Source organism: Mastomys coucha, unplaced genomic scaffold (genome assembly GCF_008632895.1).
Source record: "Mastomys coucha isolate ucsf_1 unplaced genomic scaffold, UCSF_Mcou_1 pScaffold3, whole genome shotgun sequence".
Taxonomy (NCBI): domain Eukaryota; kingdom Metazoa; phylum Chordata; class Mammalia; order Rodentia; family Muridae; genus Mastomys; species Mastomys coucha.
The window spans coordinates 52,069,291-52,093,784 of record NW_022196909.1 but is presented as its reverse complement, the minus strand read 5'-3'; the positions used below and the strand labels follow the sequence as shown (position 1 = coordinate 52,093,784).

The window sequence follows — 24,494 nt, the reverse complement described above, 5'->3', positions numbered from 1 at the left end:
ATAAGATGGAAGTAATAAAAAGTAAAAGGAACTTCACAATAAAAAGACAAATGTACAATAGAGAAAATTCAACAAAGATAAAACTGTTAAAAAAGATTATGAAGATAATAAACTACACCAGATGCATGATACCAACTCAAAAGACAGTCTCATTGTAGATATGATCAATGTTAAAAATGTAGAAAACAAATCAAATATTAACAAACACAATATCGTGTGTGTTAATTAGAATTTACAGCTACAGTTGCACTGTAGTCCAACTTTCAAAATTTCAACCTTTTCCTTAGTAAACTGAAAGCGTATAATATATTCACATTACATATATATGTATAATACACTCACAAAATCTTACACATTAATGTTTGCAGAATATTCATTTATAAAAAGCAAAAACTCAAAGTAAACCAGAAGTCCTTCAATGAATAAATAGCAAAGCAAATTGTATTTTATGCCCGAGAAAACAATTCTGCAACATGGAACAAACAAACTAGATGCAGTGCCTCATATTTGCAATCCCAATACTTGAGAGGCTGAGGGAAGAAAAGGGGGTTGCCAGGAGTTCTAGGCCAGTCTGAGCTATGTAATGAAACTCTGTCTTTTAAAGGTAAACAAAAAACATTACAAGGAAGGAATGGACAATTCAGTGAAATACATCTGTAATCTGGTTAATTTCAGCCTCTCCCAAGAAGTTTTACACTCAGGTTTGGTGCTTATGTAGCATGTTTTTAAGCAGGTAATATTAAAAACTGAGAAAAGATAAGTAGTTCCCATCACTGTGAAATGAGGTGTAAGAAAGAGGCAGATATATGGCTGTGGACATAAAAGAATAATGACGGACCCCGTCAACTCACTATTCTGCACTTTCAGTGGAGTGGTAGCTGTAAGGACACACGCCGAAATTATGAAAATGTAAATGCAAACACAGAATGGATGAGTGCAAGGGAATCTGGGTAATCGTTAGAGTGATGAATTGCAGTAGTTTAATTAACCTCCCTGTTCCCTCTGTTACAATTTGTTACCTTTGGAAGAACGGACTACAGGAACACAGCATGTCTGCATTGTTAAAGGTCATACTTCATGTTACAAAGACTATACTTAGGATTGTAGTTCATGAATTTAACAACAACAAAATGTTTACAAACAACCTGTATTTATTTGAGAATATTAAAAGAGGAATTTGTCAGGACAGGATTTTGTATTATTTATATGAAGATAAACTTTCAATTCTATCAGCTTTGTAAATTTTTAATGACATGTATTATAATTACAACTTACCTCAACATGTTGAAAATTACATATTGTATCATTATGTTCATTTGACCATTTTAAATACAAGTGAGTGGAAATAATCTGAACACCCAAGACTATGACTAAATTATTACATTTATAAAAGGAAATATATGCGGAATTTAAACATATATGTATATATAAAAATACTCAAAATAAAACTTACCAGATAAATTCAGAAAAATGCAAAAATCATACATACTTTTAGGTATGCATAAAACAGATGCACATATAGGGAATACATTCAGAATTCCAGGATGATTTGTTGAATGACAAAATCAACATTCAGTACAAGATTATCAATGTGCTGAGATTTCTCATTGAATCTTCTTTTGTGGATAAAAAAAAAAAACTCTCTGAACACACCAGAAGAAATCACTAATGGTCAGGATCTCTGAGAAAAGGGTCTCAATGGCAGATGGACTAAGGTACAAGGAATGCATACCCTTGATAACATTTTTAATCTTGCAAAATATTAACAAATGATATATTCAATATACAAAATCATTTGTTTATAAATAGGAAGGGGAAATTGTACAAGACTAGAGTGTTAAAATAGAGAAGTGGGCTGGATATTCACAATTCTTAGCTCACTTATGACATTCAAGAACATTGAGATTTGGAAGGACTCATGGTCTATACTTTACTATCTAGGAAAGAGAAATTATTTTCTTTTTTTTTTTTTTGAGACAGGGTTTCCCTGTGTAGTCCTGGCTGGCCTGGAACTCACTCTGTAGACCAGGCTGGCCTCAAATTCAGAAATCCGCCTCTGCCTCCCAAGTGCTGGGATTAAAGGCATGCGCCACCACTGCCCGGCGAGAAATTATTTCTGCATATGCTTTTCACTCAAGAACAATAAAGCAAAAGCCACAAAGTAGAAATTTTTGCTAATTCTACAGTCAGTTATTCTAGGTCTTCTTTGCTATAGCATACAATCATTGGAGATTTTCTTAATTACATTATATTCTTTCAAATCTTTGCAATTTTTATACCATACAAAAGTTGGGTGGAATTAAAATGGTGAGTATTTTTAGCCAGTCATTGCTATCATAAGTGACTGGTAGAATGAATTATGTTCCTAAGGCATTTACTAATAATACTAATGTATTCTTAAATACATCTGGACTCTTAGACTGATATTATTTCCATTCATGTCCAAGTAACACTGCTTTTAAAACCCATCTGAGATTACTGTTACCTGTGTGCAATGCTCGGAGCTTTCTAGTACCTCCCATGTTATTTGAAGGTCTAGAACACTGTGGAGAACTAGAAAATCGTCCACCACCTTCCCCTTCTTTACTTGTGCATGTATCTTTCTGCTGTTCAACTTCCTGTCTCAACCACACTGACCTCCAAGTCAGCTCCAGTTCTTGACTGAGTTGAATATTAGTCACTTAATAAGCTTACATGGATAATTCCCTTGTTTTTATCCTAAACTCAGTGCTTTTCTGTCTCATTGTAAACACACACACACACAATTGTTGCCCTTCCCTAATCTGTTGTTATCAATAGACTGTATCTTAATTTGGTGTATTGAGTTTTATTACATATCTTCAACAAGAATATAAGTTCTAGGGAGAAACAAAAATGCTTTCTAGTTTTTTTTTCTAATACTGTAACTTCAGCATCCAAAACAATGCCTATCATTTTTCCCTGCCCTCTGTGTTTACTAGGCTCACTAAGAGCCTAATATTACCTATTCAATGTTTGATAATCAATCTCATGAGATCACCTATTATTACAGTCTGGATCTATACTTTATCCACAAGATTCCCCTGACTGTGGGGCTAAACTTGAAAATTATCAAAGTACATAGAAACAACACAAGCACAGGTAACCTGTGCCCTGGACTAAGTAAATGACTTTAGCAATGAGGGACAGTTGCATTTTGTTGTCCTGCATGACGTATTCAGATTAGTTAGCATCAGAAGCATACAGAAATTTCATTACATTATCAGTGAGTCAACACAGACACCAAAAAGACACCTGCCAAGAACACATGTGTAAGAGAAATGTTCTAAATGTAAGTGTTGATGGTGGAGCATTCCAAGAATCATGAATCATACTAACTGACACACATGGTCAAGAATTTGGGGTTATATAAAAGAAGTGATGTAAGAAGCATATCATACCACAGTTCAAAAATTATTATCATTTTTATGATAATAGAATCCTCCCTCCCTCTTCTGCTAAAAACACTTCTACAGAGTCATGTGTTTATTTAACACCAAATATAACCTAACTTGTTACTAGCACTGGAACAGAACCCACTTCTCTGAAGATCATTGACTTTAACAGATACTAAGAGTGAATCCTATAACTCTTTGTGCTCTCTCTCTCTTTCTCTCTCTCTCTCTGTCTCTCTCTCTCTTTCTCTCTCTCTCTCTTTTCTTATCTCCTCTCATTCTTACATGAATATAAGTGCCCAACTCCACCACCAGATCCACTAAAGTCATGCATACATACCCTGCCATATACTTACAACATATTATATGCTTGATCACACAGCCTGAGATCTGAAAATCACAAACATACCAAGAGTACATGAAAAAAATCTAAAAACAAATTAGGAAAATAAAAGACTTCCAGATAGTGACTTGTACAGTGAACCTACTCTGTCTATTTTCACAAACTGCAGTCAAAGATGGCCCCCACTTACTCTCACTCACCCATTGCTCTAGTCTGAACTTACTTTCATCAGAGTGAGGGGAAAGACCCTAAAAGTTCATGTGAAGGCACATTCCACATAAGCCAAGTTCTCAGGAGATGGTGGATCACTAGGCTCTCTGCTCATATGTAACAGTTGCTCAGGTTGATCTTCTTGTGTGACTCCTAAGAGTAGAAGCAGGGGGTGTCTCTGACTCCAATGACTGCCTTGGGATCCCTTTCCCCTAACTGGGCTGCCTTGTCTAGCTTCAGTAGGAGTAGATGTGATTAGTCTTCACTGCAACTTGAAATGCCAAGGTGAGTTGATATCCACAGGAGGCCTCCCCTTTTTTGAAAAGAAAGGAAGAGACAGGAAGAGGGAGGGCCTGGGAAGGAAGGAGCGAGGGGAAACTCTGATAGGGATAGATGTAAAGTAAACAAATAACTGAATTAATCTCAGCAGATCTCACTTTGTGTTCTGACAGAGGGAGACCAGAATGAACCTTCTTATAACTTCCCCAGCAGCATCTTGGGCATTAACATCTTGGACTTTTCTCTCCAAGGAATCATTCTGTCCAAATTTCTTCTCCCATAAGAATCAAGTCATTTATTTTCTTTTTGTTGTAGCAATTTCCTTGATGTTAAAAATAATAAAATTTTGGTAAAACCCTTTGCCAATTACAAGAGAGAAAAGGGTGGGAATAATATTGAAGATGGGGCAGCACCACAGCAGTCCTTGAGAAATCCAACATATAGTGAATGCAGAAAGTCATGAGACTTAGAGTAACATACTGCAAATGAAAATGATGAGCTTTAAGCTGAGTTCCACAGATGCTGTGGATCATTTATGACCAAATATGGAGACTGAGCCCAGCATGGTGGCACACACCTTTGACCCCAGCACTCAGGAGACAGAGGCAAGAGCATCTATGTGAGATCAAGGACAGCCTCATCTACAAATTGAGTCTAGGAGAGTTAGGGTTGAGAAATCCTGTATCAAAAAACAAAATAAGACAAAACAACATGGACACTGAGCAATGGGGGTGCGTGTTTAGGTAACTTACCTGTGGAGGCTCATGTTTGTATCGACACTTGGCATTAGAAGAATGTAAGCCATTGAAACGGTGTGATTATTATTAGTTAATTTTGTTTTAAACAATATTTAAATAATATTTCTATTATTCATACATAACATGTATATAATTCACCCAGGCAGTGGTGGCACATGCCTTTAATGCCAGCACTTAAGGGGCAGAGGCAGGCAGATTTCTGAGTTTGAGGCCAACCTGGTCTACAGAGTGAATTCCAGGACAGCTAGGGTTATACAGAGAAACCCTGCCTCGAAACCCCCCCAAATTATATAATTCATAACAATATTTATATGACTAAAATATATAATTTTAGAAGGGAAGGGTCCTGATCTCAACCTGTACCTTCCCTAGGCTCACATTCACTGTGCTGCTTCCAAACTGTCCTGTCAGAGTACATCTCTGCAGGCTACAGGGATGACAGGCAGGTTTAGCTCTGTGATAGCAATGAGGAGTTTCCAAGGGTGGAGCCAATTACGCCCTGGATGGAGTAGGAAAGTCTAGAGTATTGGGAGGAGCTGAAACTCAGAGTCAAGCACATTGTACAAAGATCCAGAGATTACCTTCAGAAGCTGCTCACCTACTACACCCAGATTGAAGGCAGCGAGTGACCCCAGGCCTGGGTTGGACTCCTACATGTCCCCACTGCCTAGCCTGACAAGCCCTGGGTGACAGGGTCAACATATGGAAGTGGGCTTCAGAACCTCAGAAACCATAAACAGGTTTCACTTTCAGTTTAGGTCTAAATCCTGCAGGGTGAGATGGCCCAGGCTGACAGAGCCCTGTTGTCAGGCTCTCATATCCTACAGTGGATGGTTGCCTGTGAGATACATGGGCCTTCTTCGGGCACACTATCAGACTGTACATTACATCACTGTGAATGAGGACCTGAGCTCCTGGACTGCAGTGAACATGGTGGCTCAGATCTCGAAGAACAAGTTAGAGTCAGATGGCACAGCAGAGTACTTCAGGGCCTATGTGGAGGGAGAATGCCTGGAATTGCTCCACAGATCCTGCAGCATGGAAAGGAGACTCTTGAGCGAGCAGGTGTGAGCAACAACTAGGAACCACTTTTAGTAAGCAAAGCTATCTCCCCAACCATACATGTGAGGTCCTTGTTGTCTGGGGAGGGAGGAAATACTGGATCAGCTGGAATACTGACTGCATAAAGAGGAGGAAGAGTGAGACTGGCTTTCCTGAGCCAACATCATGGAGTGACTGTCCCCAGGGCTGCCCTTACTTTCAGAACAGTTGAGTCTGTCCCAGGATGGAAAGAGAAAACACCCTGCGATAAACAACCGAGCACTTCCATTCAGTCTGCAGCTCAGTGTGAACCATGGCCACTTTCAGGCCTGGTTTTCTGCCCACCCCCAATGTCTTTGGAGGTCACACTCCACTGAGGCTGAGTCTCTCAGCTCAACCTAATCAGGACTAGAGATGGGAAATCTGAAGACTCCTACTTGATCCTGTCTTAGGGTTTCTGTTCTTACAAAGAAACCCCATGACCAAAAGCAGGTTGAGGAAGAAAGGGTCTATTTGGCTTACCCTTCCAGCACTGTTCATCATTGAAGGAAGTCAGGACAGAAAGTGAAACCACTGATCTATGGGGTATGGAAGAATGCTATTTCCTGGCTTGCACCCTATGACTTGCTCATCCTGCTTTTTTGTAGAACCCAGGACATCTAGCTCAGCAATGTCACCACCTACCATGGGTTGGGCCCTGCAGCATCAATCACCAATTAAGAAAATGACCTGTAGGCTTGCCTACAACCTCATTTATGGGGTCTTTTTGTTAATAGAGGTTCCCTCCTCTCAGATGACTTTAGCTTGTATCAAGCTGACATAAAACTATCCACCTTGATTTTTAAATCATTCCTAGGAGTAGAACACACTAGATACCTGAATTTAAGCTCCCGTATGGTGCTGTATCCCTCCTTTACCCTAATTCTGTCTATTCTAAGGATACTCACATGAGCTCCAAGTACTCCCCCAAAAGAATGCAAAATGCTTAAGTTTTCCAACCCTTTCTCCTCAACCCTCCCAAAGGCACATGTAGGCTATCAGCCTACATGTGAAGGAGGTGTCATCCTGAAGTGCTGGGCTGTGGGCTTCTATCCAGACCTGGCAGCAGGATGGAAAGGACCTGACCCAGGACATGGAGCTTGTGGAGACCAGGCCTTCAAGGATGGAAGCTTCCAGAAGTGGACAGCTATGATGGTGCCTTCTGGAGAGGAGCTGAGATACACATGTTATGTGCATCATGAGTGGCTAACTGGGCTCCTTGCCCTGAAATGGTGTGAGGATGGATAAGAGTAACAGAATAAAGGAAAGAAAGAGCCCAGATCAAAAATCAGGACTGAGAACTGGGGATCAGTACCCTCACCCTCTACTCCTTTCCCAGGAAGATCTTATCAGTCCTCTGTCGTCAACATGTTCATCACTGCTGGTCTGGTTCTCCAGGGAGGTATGCTTACTACTGTTGTGGTGTGCAAGAAGAGGGGAACAGGTAAGCAAAAGGGTGTCCTGAGTCATCTTCCTCACCTGTGGACTCCAGGTCTTGGAATTATCCCTGCCTCTTTGCTGGCCCACCATCTCAAATGACATAATTATTTATTTTATCATTATATTTTATTGTCTGTCTATAAATGTACTATGTAGGTGCTTATGTATATAATGTAGCTGTGTGCTCAATACATGTGTATATGTGTGTATATGTGTGTATGTATATACGTGTGTGTGTGTGTGTGTGTGTGCAAGCCAGAGTTCAATACTGTGTGTCTTCCTCTATCCTTTCTATCTTTTCTGGATATGGGATCTTACCAACTTGATTAGAAAAGTTAGCCACTTGCCTTTAATCCCAGCACTTGGGAGGCAGAGGCAGGCGGATTTCTGAGTTCGAGGCCAGCCTGGTCTACAGAGTGAGTTCCAGGACAGCCAGGACTACACAGAGAAACCCTGTCCCGAAAAAAAGAAAAGAAAAGAAAAGTTAGCCAGTAAACTCTAAGGATTCTCCAATTTCTGCCTCTCTAGTTCTGGGATTACAGATGTGAACCAATTGCATACAGGCTAAAAACACACCATTTAAACAATTTGCATCTGAATCTCAAATAATTTAATTTTAAAAAGGTCAAAAATTCCTAAATTACAATTCCGGGAAAACATTTCTTTAATTCATGTGAAAACATTTACTTATATTTAAAAGAGATGTTTATTAAGGTATCAGAGAGGCTACTTTATCTCATACAATAAATAATAGCATACATATTTTCACACACAAGGACTCAGAAACACTAATGAAAGTCACACTGTTCTAGCATCATGAGAAACACAAACTAAGAAGCAGTATCTCAACCAAATGCTCACTTTGCCCGAGTCTCTATCCTGACAACCTACGCCACATGGGAACATGGGAAATAAAGGCCTTATTCTTTATCAAGAGTCAAAAGTAGGAGTGGAAGGTCTCTGATGAGAACAGACCCTCCAGAAGGCTTCATCACACTTCCTTCATGTCTCACCAGATTTTTAAATCCTTCCCTGAGTCTTTGGTCCTAGTTCTAGTAGCTCCCTTAGGCTAGGATTAAAGTGTTTCACTAGACCATCATGGCCCTGCTCTCTTCCTGGCTTCTTACCCACTGTATTCTTTCCAAAGGGGAAAGAAGCAGTAGTTTTTCTCAGACTGCCAGTAAGTGTGGTGGGATATGGACCCTGCCATGGGATAGAGTAAACAGGAGCCCACAGAGAAACACAACCAGCTCATAATGTCTACTTTATCCCATCATGTGGGCTCTGATCAAGTCTCACTTGTTCTCCTGCAGGCAGGAACACTGATTAAGGCTTTGGTGATTCCCTTACCATCTAGAAAGGTAAGATCTTGCAGGGTCTAACCTGTGGCATGTGGTGGGACAGAGGATAGACCCCTGGGTCATGGGGACTCTAAGCACTGGGGCATTTAGGGTTAAATTCTTTAGAGTATCTCAGCTCCCAGAGAAGAATCTGAATTTCTTCTAGTTTCTTCCCAATATGAAAGCACTGCCTTGTGTGGGACTGAATCTTACAGGATGAGTTCAGATCTCTCTTTCTCTATTATGAATCCAAGTCCCCCAGTTCCTCTTTTTGCAGTTGGCATCTCATGCTGTCCCTTGTCAGCCCAATTTAATGAAGTGAGAAGCCCAGGCCAACCCTGAGGAATGAGTCTGTTCTCCATGCCTGTGTCTCTTCCCTGTCTCACCTGTAACATAGGGGGATCTTGAAATTCTTCATCCCCTGTGGAACTTTAGGATTCTATAAGCAGCTTTTTACTTCCCTATTTAAAATAAGGATGTAGATATAGTTTATTTTTATACCTTCTAAATATACGATTTGGTTTGTGTCATTTAAAGAGAAAGATTCATAAGTTTGAAAAGGAATAAAACATGAAAACTAACACAAACACCATAAACCTCAGTAATGCACTAAGTCTACTCTGGGTGTGTCAGGAGAAGGCGAGAGAGCAGACTGTGGCTGGAATTTGTCAGTGATGCATCTTTTATGGGCTTGGATGTAGTCATCTCCTCTACACTTGATCTACAGTAGAATGAAATAAATTTGGAATGTGATGTCATGTGAGTTATATGTGATGTCCTGAACATTGATGAAACCACTTAGGGAAATGACTAAGATGAAAAGGGAACAAGAAGTGAGCCTTGGGCTCCAGTAACTTTATGTTGGCAGCTATCTAAATACAGTGATGAGTTATACTCTGATTTGTATGGATTTTTTACTTTAGCAATTTTAATGCTTCAGGATTTCACTATGTCTCTTTTCCTCCATTTAAATGGTAATGTAAATTCTGTGAAATTGTATGTTGAAAGTGTGTAATTTGCTTTGTGCTTTTGATTTTACAGGGAGTTGCTAGTAAGAAATTGCTTTAAGCCCCAGAAGAGATTTTGAATGTGGGAATTTTAAACTGTGTCAAGACTGATAGACTAAGGAGACTTTTGAAATTAGACTAAATGCATTTTGCAATATGATATGGCCACAAGGCTATGGGATGCATTGGAATGTGATGGTTTTATTAAGAATAGCCACAAATGGTGAACTACTTGAATATTCATGCCTAGATGTTAAAACTTGATAGGTTCCTTCACCTAAATAATAAATTGAATCCACGCAAATTAAAGTATAAAGGCAAGTTTACTGGGAAGAGCTCTAAGGTCGGCTCACTGGATTCAGAGAAAGAGGTCAGATGGATTCACTGGGTTCACAGGAGAAGTTCAGCGAAGTCCTATAGTTTGTCCAGCTGTTGGCATTGCATACCTTTAATTCCAGCACTTGGGAAGCAGAGGTGAGTGGATCTTCAAGTTTAAGATCAGCTTCATCTACAGAGCAAGTTCCATGATAGCCGGGACTACACAGAGAAACCCTGTCTTGAATAGAAGAAGAAAGAGCGGGAGCAGGAAGAGGAGGAGAAGGGGGGGAGAAAAGGGAAAAAGGAAGAAGGAGAAGAAGAAGAAGAAGAAGAAGAAGAAGAAGAAGGAGGAGGAGGAGGAGGAGAACTTTGGGAGATTTGGAGGTAGGGAGTGCTACTTGGGGTTTAATAATAAAGACATGGAGACATCTGTATAGTATAAGGGGTTAGCCTTTTTTCTGTGGGCAGTCTCCTGAGCTAGCCATCGCAACTCAACCCTACTCCCTTGCCTCCTCCTTTCAAATATTTAGCTCTCAGTCTGCTCCTCACACAGCTTCAGTCTCCAGCTCTTTTCATTGTTGCACAGAAATGGCCAACAGGGAAAGATATATATAAAAGTGCAGTAAGTGGTACTCACATGTTGGTGGCAACCAGCGGCTATCTAATTGGACTTAAAGTCCACTCATCAGCAGGAAAGCCATACCTTGTACTGGAAACCTAGCCAGCCTCCTAGGGTTAGAGAGGTCATAGACATTAGTAAAAAATCTGCTGTGGCCCTTTGCTAACCCAACATAATTCCTTACTACTTTCTAAATCTTATCCTTACACTCACAGATAGGTATAGCTATGGCCCTTCATCAAAAAAGCCTCCTTTAACAGCAAATGAAGACTATTAGTTAGGGCTTCCACTGCTGTGAAGAGACACCATGACCAAGGTGAATTTTATAAAACACAACATTTAACTGAGGCTGGGTTACAGGTTCAGAGATTCACTCCATTGTCATGGCGGGAAGAATAGCAACATCCAGAGAGATATGACGCCTGAGAGTTCTACATCTTGTTCTGAAGGCAAACTGGAGCTGTCTCATGGGAAACTAGAAGGAGAATCTCAAAGCCCAGCCCCACAATGACATAGTTCCTCCAGCAAGGCCACACCTACTCCAACAATGCCACATCTACTCTAACAAGGTCACACCTCTTAATAGGGCCACTCCCTGAGTCAATCATATACAAACTACCACAGAGATCATCACAGAAAATCACAACTGAACGTAGAACAGAAATCAACCATTCACAAAGATCCCACCTCCAATGGATACATCTACATCCCAGCTCCTGACTCTATGGTTCAGTGAACATCTCAGAAGGAGGTGAAAAGACTATAAGAGCCAGAATACCAAGTGGTCTACTGTGAAAAGATGTCCGCTAGAAATGGCTTCATAAAAAAGACAGTAACAGCAGCAATATAAACATACAAGAGGGAAATTTGTGTGGGATTCCACCCCTAGACGAAGAACTATGGACAGCTGATAACTTCTGGAGGAAGAATTAGACTCCCCCAGAAATAATTCCATTCATTGGTTTTCCAATGCAGGGTATTCAGCTCTGAAACTATATATACATAAACAACAAAAACGGACTGAGTAAATTTAATATATGTGTGTATAAACACACATACCTACATAAACACATACATATTTATGTATGTAATGATAATATTCAAAGAAAAAATGGTTATCAAGTTCATTGCTACCTTTAAATCTGTCACTCCTATGATACCCACTTCTGATGGGGCCTTAGTGTTGCCTGGGGTTGGTGCTCACAGTCTGGCTGTCTGGCTTCATGGTAGATAAATGACTAGTTGTTGCTCTGATGGCTCAACTGAGATTCTGTGGTCCCATTCTAACTGATTATTTTTAATACGATTTCTCATCCATGATGGTCCTACATGCTCAGATACCCAAATGTTCCAGGTGACTATATTTTTTTCTCTCTGTTGTCTTCCTGACTGTCTTCTTTGGCTGGTTCTGATCTCCTATGTTCATATTTTGGTGACTGTACTGACAGTTCTCTCTGGGACCAGAAGGACCAAGGCCTTCTCCACTTCTCCTCTTTACTGGCTGCAGTGTCCACATTCTATGGAACAGTCATGATCTTGTACATTCTGCCTTCTGCTCTCCATTCTCAGCTCTTCTTCAAGGCATTGCTCTACACAGTGGGCACCTCCATCTTCAACCCTGTCATCTACACCTTTAGAAATGAGGAGGTGCAGCAGGCACTAAGAAGGCTTGTCTACTGCAAACCAACTGAAATGTGACCTAAGATGGAGTGCAGTGAAGATTTTCTATTTAACTGCCAGTGTCTTGATTGAAAAGTCTCCCACAATGGGCTGGAGATAGATTAATTATGTTCTTTCTCAAAATTCCACTTTAGGTCCTAAGAGTTATGCCCAGGGAAAGATGACAGTTAAATAATTTTCAGATGTTAGTTTGAAAGTTTATGTAAACTACTGTAAGTTGTTTACTTCATACAACATAAACAGTGCTCTGGTTTGATCATTACACAGTGAATACATGTAATAGGCCTATTGATTGCCACACAGTGAAGACATGTACTGGATTGCCACCCTGTAGCCCATTACTGTATGTAGCGCCGCTGTGAATGATTAATGAAAACAAAATTATAGAAACAAGACACAACACAAACACAAATCTAGAACAATGTTCATGTATGTTATTGCAGTATGACATTTGAACAGTTCTTTCCTATTGTGTGTATTTGCTTTGAGTATGCAAATTTAATGGTGGAACTTATAATTTGACTTCCCACATAATGATATGTCATAAGTAATTTTATAAATACACACATGCAACAACAACAATAATAAATTATTTTAAAAAGAACATTGTAATATACTCTCCATTAAAAGAGGGAATAAAATTATATTCTTTCTCATCCTGCCCTATTGACCTGGTTTATTGTCAGACTCACCAGCTTCCTGACTTCTTACCTGTGATTTAAGTTCTGTGAACACTAAAGCTCCCTTTAACATGACTTGTCAGTTATATCCAGGTTCAGCTGGGGGAAAGATATTAGAAAACGACAGGAATACTTTAATTCACTAGATCTCCAGAACAGGAGATGCAGTAAAACCTATAAGGATATTAGGGGGGCTGTTGTTATTAAACCATTGAAAAAAATCTTAAAATTATCCAATGATTGTAGTGATTTAAATGGATGTTCATGCATCAGAAATATAAGTGTAAAAAGACAAATTAAAGAATATCGAACCAGCCGGGCGGTGGTGGCGCACACCTTTAATCCCAGCACTTGGGAGGCAGAGTCAGGCGGATTTCTGAGTTCGAGGCCAGCCTGGTCTACAGAGTGAGTTCCAGGACAACCAGGGCTACACAGAGAAACCCTGTCTCGAGAAAAAAAAAAAAGAATATTGAACCCAATATACTATTCTTTCAAATAGATTATTTTATTTGTTACTTATCTTGTTGCTGTGACAAAACACCTGACAAACAATTTAAGAATTAAAGTTTTATTTTATTCATGGTTTGAAGAATGCAATACATCAGGATGAGAAAAGCAAGGCAGGATGGTGGGGTGGAGGGTTGCATTTGTGGTCAACAATCAAAAACATGAATAATGATAGTAAGCTAGATTTTTAATTTTTCCATTTATCAATCTAGGATAATTCTATGGAACAGATGGTGCCAAGCACACTCAAATGGATTTTTCCTTCTCAGTGAAAACTCTCAGGGGATTACAAATCCAGTCCAGTTAACACTGAAGATTAGGCATAACAATCATGTGATTCTCCTAAGAGCCATGGTGTTAACACTTGGGTGACTCACTTGCATGTGTGGTAGAGATGCAGGGTGTGATCCTTCTTGATTGATGATCCTTAGTCCTGACACTTCTCAATGTTCAGAATCCTCCTCAGTGAACTCTTAACATCCTTATTTCTCAGACTATAAATGAAGGGGTTCAGAGTAGGAGTTACCAGAGTATACATGACAGCAGCTACCACCTCCCCAGAGGAACGAGAACTAGATGGGGGCTTCAGGTAGGTGGCAAAGACTGTGCTATAGAAAAGGAGGACTACAGACAGGTGGGAACTGCATGTGGCCAGGGCTTTTCTTTTCCCCTGTGCTGATGGAACTCTAGCCACAGCATGAAAAATACAACTATAAGAACTTACAATGCAGAAAACTGCACTGATTCCCAAAACTCCAGCCAAAGCCATCATCAAGGCCTCATTGAGATGAGTGTCTGAGCAGGAAAGCAATAAGAGAGGCCTACAATCACAGAAAAAATGAGGAATCTCTTGATTGGTATGAAAATATAACTGAGAGAGCAATAATGTATACATCAGAGACACACAATGGGCTATTCCCCAGGACCCACTAACCAGAACCTCACATCTACATGGAGTCATGAGAAGTGGGTAGAGCAGTGGATGGCAGATAGCAGCATAGCGGTCAATAGCCATGACTGCCAGAAGCAGGTTATCCATATCAGCAAAAACACCAAAGAAATACAACTGAGACAGGCATCCAGAGAATGAGATTGATCCATCTCCAGTCCACAGAGCCTCCAATGTTTTAGGGGCTGTGGTGGTGATGAAGCAAAGATCCACAAGTGAGAGCTGACTGAGAAAGAAATACATGGGAGTGTGCAGGTGGACATCAGCACCAATAGCTAACAGAAGTAGCAGGTTCCCTAAAAGGCCCAGCAAGTAGAGACCTAGGAAGATGCTAAAGAAGGACAGCCATTTCTCTGGTTCCCTGGATAGTCCCAAGAGAATAAAGCCAGGAGCCTGACTGCAGTTCATTCTGGGTCTTGTTATTAAAGATGAAGTTGGCATGAAAACAATTCTCTCACTGCAGGCAAGAATTAACACCAACCCAGACTTGGTCTCTTATCAATGGGTCTTCCTCATAGCTTCTGTTGAGCAATGGAAACTAGAATATCAAAGGGAGATAAGACTTGGAGTTCATTAAAAATGGCTCCCTAGGGAGACATAAAGACAATTTGTTGAGTGGCTTCCAGGAATTCTCTTGGTGAAAGCTGTGCCATTTAACCAGTGTGTTACTTTATTGAATGACCACTTTCCTGTGCATCTGTTTGACTGTGACTCCTTTCAAGTCCAAGGCTGTATCTTAATACATAGCTTAGTGCTTTGCTGACAGTGAGATTTCAACAAATGTTCCTGTCCATCCATAGCGTAACCACTCTAGTTTCAGCTTCATCAGACAAAGTCCAATACTGCTGTTTTCCTGACCACTTAGCCTCAAATAATGCATTGTTCACAATGCTGCCTAGGGAGTTCCTTCAAAAAATAAAATCATGTTACATATTTGTTTAGAAGAAGTTACCTAGATAAACATATTTTTTATGAAACTGTATAAGTCCTTGTGAGTCTTCTAAGGCTCTCAGTATTTTGAACTGGGAATACCTCATAAACTCTATCATGCCTCACTGGTCACTCTTCTCAGTTCCATTTTCTATCTTGGTCAATTTCTGTTTCTAACATAATATTACTAATTAATGAAAAATGATTCATTTTGAATCAAATGTCAAGTAAAAGAAGAAACCCTCCGATGGAAAGCAGAAGCACAGGATGATATGGGAAGTGTGTGTCTGTGACTTCTGGTAACTCTTCTTAAACCACAAGTGCCTAATCTTAGTGTTCTTACCTAATCCAAAAGACAACCAAAGAGTCCACCACAGTTGAATTCAGTTTGCACTATCTCAGTACCTCACTGAGCTATGATATGCCTGAGAGATTATGCATGTTTTCAAACCATAGGGTTTATCCTTGCCGTCTCAGTTTCATTCCAAGGAAGTCTTATGCTTCTTTGATTGGCAGGTTTACCTTGCACCATCATAGATTACCATGTTGTGATATGGAGAATATAACCATATATAATTTGTTGAAATATTTAATAAGGTATTAAGTTAGTGTTTGTGCCCTTTCAAAAGGAAGTGAAATATATTATAGTGGAGCACAGCAGAATCTAACTTTACTCTTAAAGGTATGCCTAGTGCTTGGCATAAAAAAGTAGTAAATACTGATTATGAAGTGGGCACTGAATTTTCCCACTCATTTAGTATTTCAAGAAAGAAACACTTCCTCCAGGTGTTGTTCTGCTGGTGTGATGTGAACACATGATACATCCGTATCTTTCATTTCCATATATGTAAACAGTGTTGTCACACTGTTCTCCACAAACTCTTCTACATTTAAGCCCCGTGATCACCTTTTCTTACCTGGACAATTTCTCATCAATTTAATCAAAGCTTATTGCATCAACAGTATAACTGGCTACACTCATTGTACTCTGCTTACTATTATTCAAGCTGCAAACATTTCAGTTTTGCCTTGATTCTATTGTTCAAATACCTCTAGTGTCTCTTCTTTCCTATTAATTACATATATTGTCCTGTTCCTGCTTACTGGGAACTTAAGAGCCTGCCTCTTTCCACATGTCCCAGCCCTAGCTAGCCAGTCTTTCTTTCTGCTTGGTTACCCATAGTTTTTCTAATTCTCACTCCAGATATTGTGTGCTATTGTTAACATTAATCATCATAGATCCTCTCCCTAAGGAACTTCTTCATCCTTAGTCAAATTTGACCAGGGATTCAAAACTATGTTATAATTTTATTTTCTTGTCCAACTTTTGAACTGTTATTGAATACTTTACCTTTTATTATCTTATCTCTTCTTAAATATATACACAGGATAATATGGTGCTTAGGTTGATATTGTCTGAATGAGTTTCCCAGTTTCTGTGACATATAATTTTTTTCTTCTTGGTTAAATGTGAACTTCCTGAGAGTAGAGGCCATAATTTCTGTTTTTAAAGGTCAAAGAAAACATGACTTTTGTAACAATTATTACTAGTCTTCAGGATAAGGTGCTACTCTGGTTGTTGCCTCTTTATGACCCAGTCAAGGAGAGTCAGAATTAAAAAAATTAGACAACAGTGACTTTGAAAATGCACCGAGGAAATGAAAGGATATCTTAAAAGTGTAGAGAAAAATATATTATGTACTAGTAAAATGTAGGCTGACAGAGAGGGTGCTCCAACTCTTTGTCCAATTTTACTTTCTTTCTTTCTTTCTTTCTTTCTTTCTTTCTTTCTTTCTTACTTACTTACTTACTTACCTTCTTTCTTTTCTTCTTTTTATTATGATTCCCCTCCTTTTCACACCTTAGCAGTATTTTTTCTTCATTGTACTTTCTGTTTAATTATGTTTTTACTCTTTCTCCTATGAGAATAATAGGTTAACAATGGAGATCTAGAAAGGAGTCCAACATGTTACTGTAATAGACAGGGATCTACTACTGAAAGAAGACAAAGAAACATAATCTTGTTCATCAATTGCTTGCTAATTCATCAATTGTTATGTTATCTGTATATGTAACATGAAGAAGTTAATGAAAGTTTATCATTGGCCTATATAACTTAGAAATTTATGTTTGGGGTTAGAAATATGGCACAGTACTTAAGAATGTTTCTGCTTTTCCAGTAAGATCTGAGTTTGACACCCCACATCCAATTCAGGTAATACACAAGCATCTGAAACGCTTGTTCCCAGCTCTCTAATCCCATTTCTGGTCTCCGTGGGCACTGACACACATGTGCACAAATACAAATATACATACATATACTTTAGAATAAAATATCATTTAAAAAGAGAACACAAAAAGCAAGTCTCCACTCTGTATACAAGAAAATTGAAATAACTCCATGCATCTGATCAGCACACCATGGATTGAAGCTGGATATCAACAACAACAACCGAGAGCCTGCAAGCTCATGGAAACTAAACAACTCTCTGCTGAATGAAAAATGGATCAAGACAAAAGTAAAGAAATTAAAGACTTTCTAGAATTCAATGAAAATGAATACACATCATATCCAAACTTATGGGACACAATGAAAGTAGTGCTAAGAGGAAAGTTGATATCATTAAGGGCCTGCATAAAATAATGGAGTGATCTTATACTAGAAACTTGACTGCCCACCTGAAAGCTATAGAACAAGAAATCTCTAATCATGCCCAAGAGAAGTAGATGGTAGAAGAAAGTGGGGGAAAGATTTTAGGAGTGAGAAGGGATGTAGGACAGCAGGAGAACATGGACCGCAGAATCAATAAAGAATGGTTCAGATGGGTTCACAGAACCTGAAGCTGCAGCACAGGACCTGCATGGGCCTGTACCACATCCTCAGTGTATATGTTATGGCTGTTAGCTTGGTGGTTGATAGGACTCCTAACAGCAGGAGCAAGCGTGTCTCTGATGTTTTTGCCTACACTTGGTACTTTTTCCTCCTAATGGATTGCCTTGCCCTACCTCAATATGATGGTTTTTGCCTTGTCTTTTTGTATCTTGTTTTGTTGTGTGTGGTTGTTGTATCTTGGAGGGCTGCTTCTTTCTGAAGGGAAAACTTAGAAGGACTGGATCTGGTGGAAGAGGGCTGTGGTGGTGAGGAGAGATGGGAAAGATGAAGGGAGGAGAAACTGAGGTCAGGATGTATTATGTGAGAGAAAAATTTATTTTCAATAAAAACAAATATGGTACATATACATAGTAAGATTTTAATCACTGATAACGAATTCTGAGATAAAATTTTTCAAGTAAGTCAATGGTCCTGAAAATAATTACATTAAATAAAGTGATACAAACTCAGAAGAGCAGAACACTCATATTCTCTCTCAAATGTAGATTCTAGATTGTAACATACATACATATGTGTTTGAATTGGTGTACATGTCTATAAAGCCTTAAATATTATAAAGGGGACCAAAGTAGAATGAAAGAAAGAGAGAGAGAAAGAGAAAGAGAGAGAGACTGTCTTTGTGGTACATTAGGAACACACATTCTTCCCACAAACTATGTGATGGGTTATAGCCCCACACATGGGGAGATCTTATAATTTTAGATGTTTCTGGTTATCTTTTCATACTGTAAAGTAAAGAGCATATAAAAGGCTCAGAAGTAAACTTTTTAAAAGAAAGTTGGATCATGTTACACTAACTGTAAATGATGAGCAATATTTGAAAGGCAGAAGATGCATATAGGATGACTACAGTATCGTATTTCCTTTAATTTTCATGTATTTGTTTATTAACTTCCAGATGCTTACATATGCAGTTGTGCCAATGGATACATGTTTTAAAATACAGAGAAATAAGTTTTTAGGAATATGTTTCTAAATGAGAATGAGAACTCCCAAGTTTCAAAAAGCTAACACTCATCTGGACATGCTGTTAAGTCACAGCTGTCACACTGCACATTTGCCTGGAGATGCTGTTAAGTCACAGCTGTCACACTCCATACCAGAAGTTCTTACTTAAGAGACTGGGATAAGATGAGAATCTGTGTTTCCACCAACTGAAGCTGCAATTAGCGGCACCAAATTTTTAAAAATTAAATTGTTCTGTCAATCATACTTGCAATATCATTTTTCCATCTTTGTACTAAGAATTGGGAGGATATTTTCATACAAGGTTACATCTACTCTAACTCTTTTTTAGAGACAATCATTCTCACCATCAAGCAATGACATGCCTCTCATGCTGTCAATCCCCATGTTAAACATTCTCACCAATATTGTAATCATCTGAAATGTATCACTACTACTGTATTCATCTCAAACCTATTGATCTATAAAATATACAGATCTCATTGGAACTCAGAGCAACTGAGACTCAGTACTGGGGTTATCTGAAGTGTTATAAAGGGGACCAAAGTAGAATGAGAGAGAGAGAGAGAGAGGGAGAGAGAGGGAGAGAGAGAGAGAGAGAGAGGAAGAGAGAGAGAGAGAGAGAGAGAGAGATTGCATCTAAAGACTTAGCTTCAGATGGCCTACATAGTAATATGTGTCAATCCCTTGGCTTTTAGAGCTAATGCCTCATTTTTTCTATTTCTTATGACATATTTATCCAAAGGCTCCTGTCTCAATCCCTAGTTGCCTTCTAATCCAAAAGTTTTAATTCCGTGCTTTCTTGAATCCTCTTAAAGCAAGCACTTATGCTTGTATTTCACAAAATAACTCTCATCAATGTCAGGTTTAAATGTCAGTCAAGTTAGTATTTGATTTTTCAAAAACACAGCTCAATTGAAAGCCATTTGTTTTCACGTCAAATATTTAATCTGACTTTCAAGGTACCTACAATAGTCTCCTGGTTTCTAGTGATCTCTCTGGCTCATCCTCAGTCTCCTAATCTGGTTGCTCCTCCTATTTTAAATTATTTTTAAAATAATCTTTTGTATCCCTCTTCTAGTTAGTTTCATGCTTCATATATCTGTAAACAAATCACTCTGTTCGAGTTTTTAATTCAGGATTTTTTTCCTCAAATGAATGTATGTGTATGAAATATGCATGCATACACACACACACACTCCCACACACACACACACACACACACACACACACACACACATATATATACATATACATGTATATATATGTATATACATATGTATACATATGTATATATATGTATATATATACATATATATATATATATATGACATCCTTACTTCATAGAAGTATCTTTACTGTGAAACATGTTTTATTTTATGTGAGATTATTTACATGCAAGTTTGGAAACTAACATACAAATTAAATGGTATCCTATACTACATCTGCTATGTTGCAGTATGAAATATGACCTAATACTCCATAAAATACCACATTTCACACTTACCTTCTGACTTCTCTAATATCCACTAATCAATGATGAACTTAGAAATGTCCACTTTGCCCAATGATCTTAGACCTATAAGCATCCTGCCCTTTGAATTCATTGTTGAGATCATTTATGAGAGTAGAGATGATGGAGTCTAGAAGTGTAGTCGGTATTACCTCTCTTGGGACCAGAAAGAGTTTGCCTACAGAGAAAAATTCTTTCTTGACCTTGGAGATTCAGTTCCCAAAGTTACTCATTAGTGGAAAACATGTAATAACTTTCCACTGAGAATTTTTCCTGAAAAGTATTTTAAGAATAAAATCACTAAACAGCCATAATTTTTGGCCATAATACAGATGTGAAAGCAAAGAGATATTTACAACTCATGGTCTATTTATAATCATTGATCTACCATCTTCTTCTTTTTGTTTGTTTTTGTTTTTGTTTTTCGATACAGAGTTTCTCTGTATAGGCCTGGCTATCCTGGAACTCACTCTGTAGACCAGGCTGGCCTCGAACTCAGAAATCTACCTGCCTCTGCCTCCCAAGTGCTGGGATTAAAGGTGTGTACCACCACTGCTCAGCTTGATCTACCTTCTGCACTTGATCTTAGCCAAAAGGCCAAGAGTGATGATCTACCTTCTTAACTAAGAAAAATTTGAATAGTATACATGAACCCATAATATTTTCTGGCCTCTAATTAGACCTACTCTAACAGATATATGAGTTTTAAATTGCACTTTTCTAAATAAGTATAGATTGAAACATATATCCTATTCATTCATCATCTACCATAAGATTCTGACAGCACTGCAAACCTAACTCTATGTAAATAAGTATTTTATCCCATTCTCCTAATTATTTCTAATTCAATTTTTACCACATTTGAAGATGATTTTCACAATTCATAAATAGCTCTACAAGTACCATTCATTGATGCCAGCTAGGAAACATTTAACTATTTGGGACTACCAAGACAACATGTGAAATTAGTAAAACTCCATTTGCACTCTAATAAAGATGTCCAGAGGTTGATAATATATAGAAGAGCTGGTCCATTCCCAACACCGTGAGAGAATAATATTTCTATTTCTCTGGGTACAGGCACCTGCTAGAATTGTAAAATTCTGGTAATTATATTATTTCTCCCATTCTTAGTAAAGGACTGAATTCAAGAAGCAAATTGGCTTGATCAGATTAACAAGTTTATAAAATTTATAGGTATATATAAATTTATTAATATATATTAATGTGGCTGGTAGAAAAATCAGTGTTCCTAATGAGTTTACTAGTAACTATAAAAAACGTATGGAGCCTTAGAATGATATTATTTCCATTCATGTCCAAGTAATACTACTCTTAAAACCCATCTGGGATTACTGTTACCTGTATCTAATGCTGTAAGCCCTCCAATACCTCCCGTGTTATTTGAAAGTCAAACAGCTCCATCCAGGGCAGATCAAGCGTTACTGCCCCTCTCAGATACCCTACAGCCTGCCTGTCTCCCAGGAAGTCTGCCTTAACCTGAACACACACTGCCTGTCTTCCAGGAGGTCTGCCACATCCAGGGACACAGGTGAGAACCTGCCCCAATACCTGCCCCAGCTGGGATCCCCACAGATCCCAGCTTATGCAGGACCTATCAGCTCTGCAGCAGCCCTGTCTTCCTTCTGGTTTGCAACTCCACTGGGGCAGATTTCTCAGACCTGCCCCTCTCCCATTCCTCACAGTCTGCCTGTTTCCCAGGAGGTCTGCCATAAACAGGGACACAGGTAAAACCCCTGCCCCAGTACCTGCCCCAGCTGGGACCTCCATAGAGCTCAGCCAATGTGGAACCTGTCTGCTCTGCTTGGAGCTGTATTTCCCTCCTAGTCTGCAACTTTGCCTGAGAAGATTGGTCAGAGCCTCATCTTCTTTCCCAGTCTGCAACTCTGTGCCGTGCCCCAACCCATCCCCACTCACCCAGCCATAGTGTACGTGCCAGGAGTTCTCAGAGAAGGATCTTTACGTCACCCTGTGCCTCCCCCAGGCTCACATTCACTGTGTATGCATGCATAAGCCAGGGGTCAGTGCTATGTGTCTTCTTCTATCCTTTCTATCTTTTGTATGGATGGGATCTTACCAACTTGGTTAGAACAGGTAGCCCTTAAACTCCAGGGATCTTCCTATTTCTGCCTCCCTAGTATTGGTGTTACACATGTTAACCAACCACATACAAACAGACTCAAAAATACACAATTTAAATAATTTACATCCAAATCCCAAATAATTAAATCTTAAGAGAACAAAGTCACAAAACTATAATTCTGGGAATAAATTTTTTCTTTTCTTTTATATTAGATATTTTCTTTATTTACATGTCATACAATATCTCTTTTCCCAGTTTCCTTCTCTGAAAATAAAAATAAAAAAACCCAACAACAAAAACAAACCCCTGTACCCTGCCCCCTCCCCCAGCTTGCCACACCACCCTCTCCTGCTTACTGGCTCTGGCATTCCCCTACACTAGGGCATAGAACCTTCCTTCACAGGGCCTCTCCTCCCATTGATGACCGACTTAGCCATCCTCTATTATACATATGCTGATGGAGCCATGAGTCCCACCATGTGTACACTATGATTGGTGGTTTAGTCCCTGGGAGCTCTAAGGGTACTAGTTAGTTGATAATGTTGTTCATCCTGAGACTGCAAACCCTTCAGTCCTTGGGTCAGTTTTTCTTATTGGGGACCCTGTACTCAGTCCCATGGATGGCTGTGAGCCTCTACTTCTGTATTAGTCCGGGGGGAGTAATATTTTTTTAATTCATGTCAAGACATGTACTTACATTTTAAAGAGGTGTTTACTTAAAGTGCAAAAAAAATGTCACAGAAGCTACTTTATCCCATAAGGTAAGTAAGAGCATACGTGTTTGCCTGCACAAGCACTAGGGTACACTAATGAAAGCCATACTGGTGTAATTTCACGAGCAACATGAACTAGGAAGCAGTATTACAAAAAAACTGCTCACCTTGGCTGAGCCTCTGTGCTAACCATCGGCTGTGCATGGGAGCATGGGAAATAAAGGCCATCATCAGAGTGGAAGGCCCCTGCTGAGGACAGACCCTCTGGAAGGCTCCTTCATATCTTGCCAGGTTTCTCCATCCTTCCCTGAGTCTGCAGTCCTGGTTCTAGTAGCTTCCCTTGGGCTAGGATTAAGGCTTTTCATAGACTTTCATGGCCCTGCTGCCTTCCTGCCCTCTTACCCACTGTTTGCTTTGCAAGGGTGAAAGAAGCAGTAGTTACACTAAGACTGCCAGTATGTGTGGCTGTATTTGATCTCTGGTATGGAGCCCATGGGAAAACACAGCCAGCGTATAGATCCTTCTTTATCCCATCATGTTGGTTCTGATCAAGTCTCAGTTGTTCTACCACTGGCAGGAAGAGTGATTAAGGCTCTGATGATTCTCTCAACATTTAGAAAGGTAAGAACTTGCAGGGCCTAAGCTGTGGCATGTGCTTAGACAGACAGATTCCTGGGTCACAGGGACTCTAAGGGTTGGGACGTTTTGAGTTGAGTTCTTTAGAGTGTGACCACTCCCAGGAAACAGTCAGA

General features: G+C 39.3%; 1 protein-coding gene and 1 pseudogene across 1 annotated transcript; one reads left to right on the top strand and one right to left on the bottom strand.

The window, feature by feature from the left end:
• The first annotated feature begins 4,243 nt into the window (after nucleotides 1–4,243).
• LOC116074458 lies at nucleotides 4,244–12,505 on the top strand (annotated as a pseudogene).
• A 1,574-nt stretch (nucleotides 12,506–14,079) lies between these two features.
• Nucleotides 14,080–15,101, bottom strand: LOC116074905 (olfactory receptor 1G1-like). The gene has a single exon (XM_031347800.1). It carries the CDS (start codon nucleotides 15,062–15,064, stop codon nucleotides 14,102–14,104), a length of 963 nt encoding a protein of 320 aa, XP_031203660.1. The 5' UTR covers nucleotides 15,065–15,101; the 3' UTR covers nucleotides 14,080–14,101.
• Between the last annotated feature and the right edge of the window lie 9,393 nt (nucleotides 15,102–24,494).

Excerpts from the sequence above, each read along its gene's own strand:
- LOC116074905 (XM_031347800.1), bottom strand. The coding sequence starts at position 15,064 with ATGCCAACTTCATCTTTAATAACAAGACCCAGAATGAACTGCAGTCAG.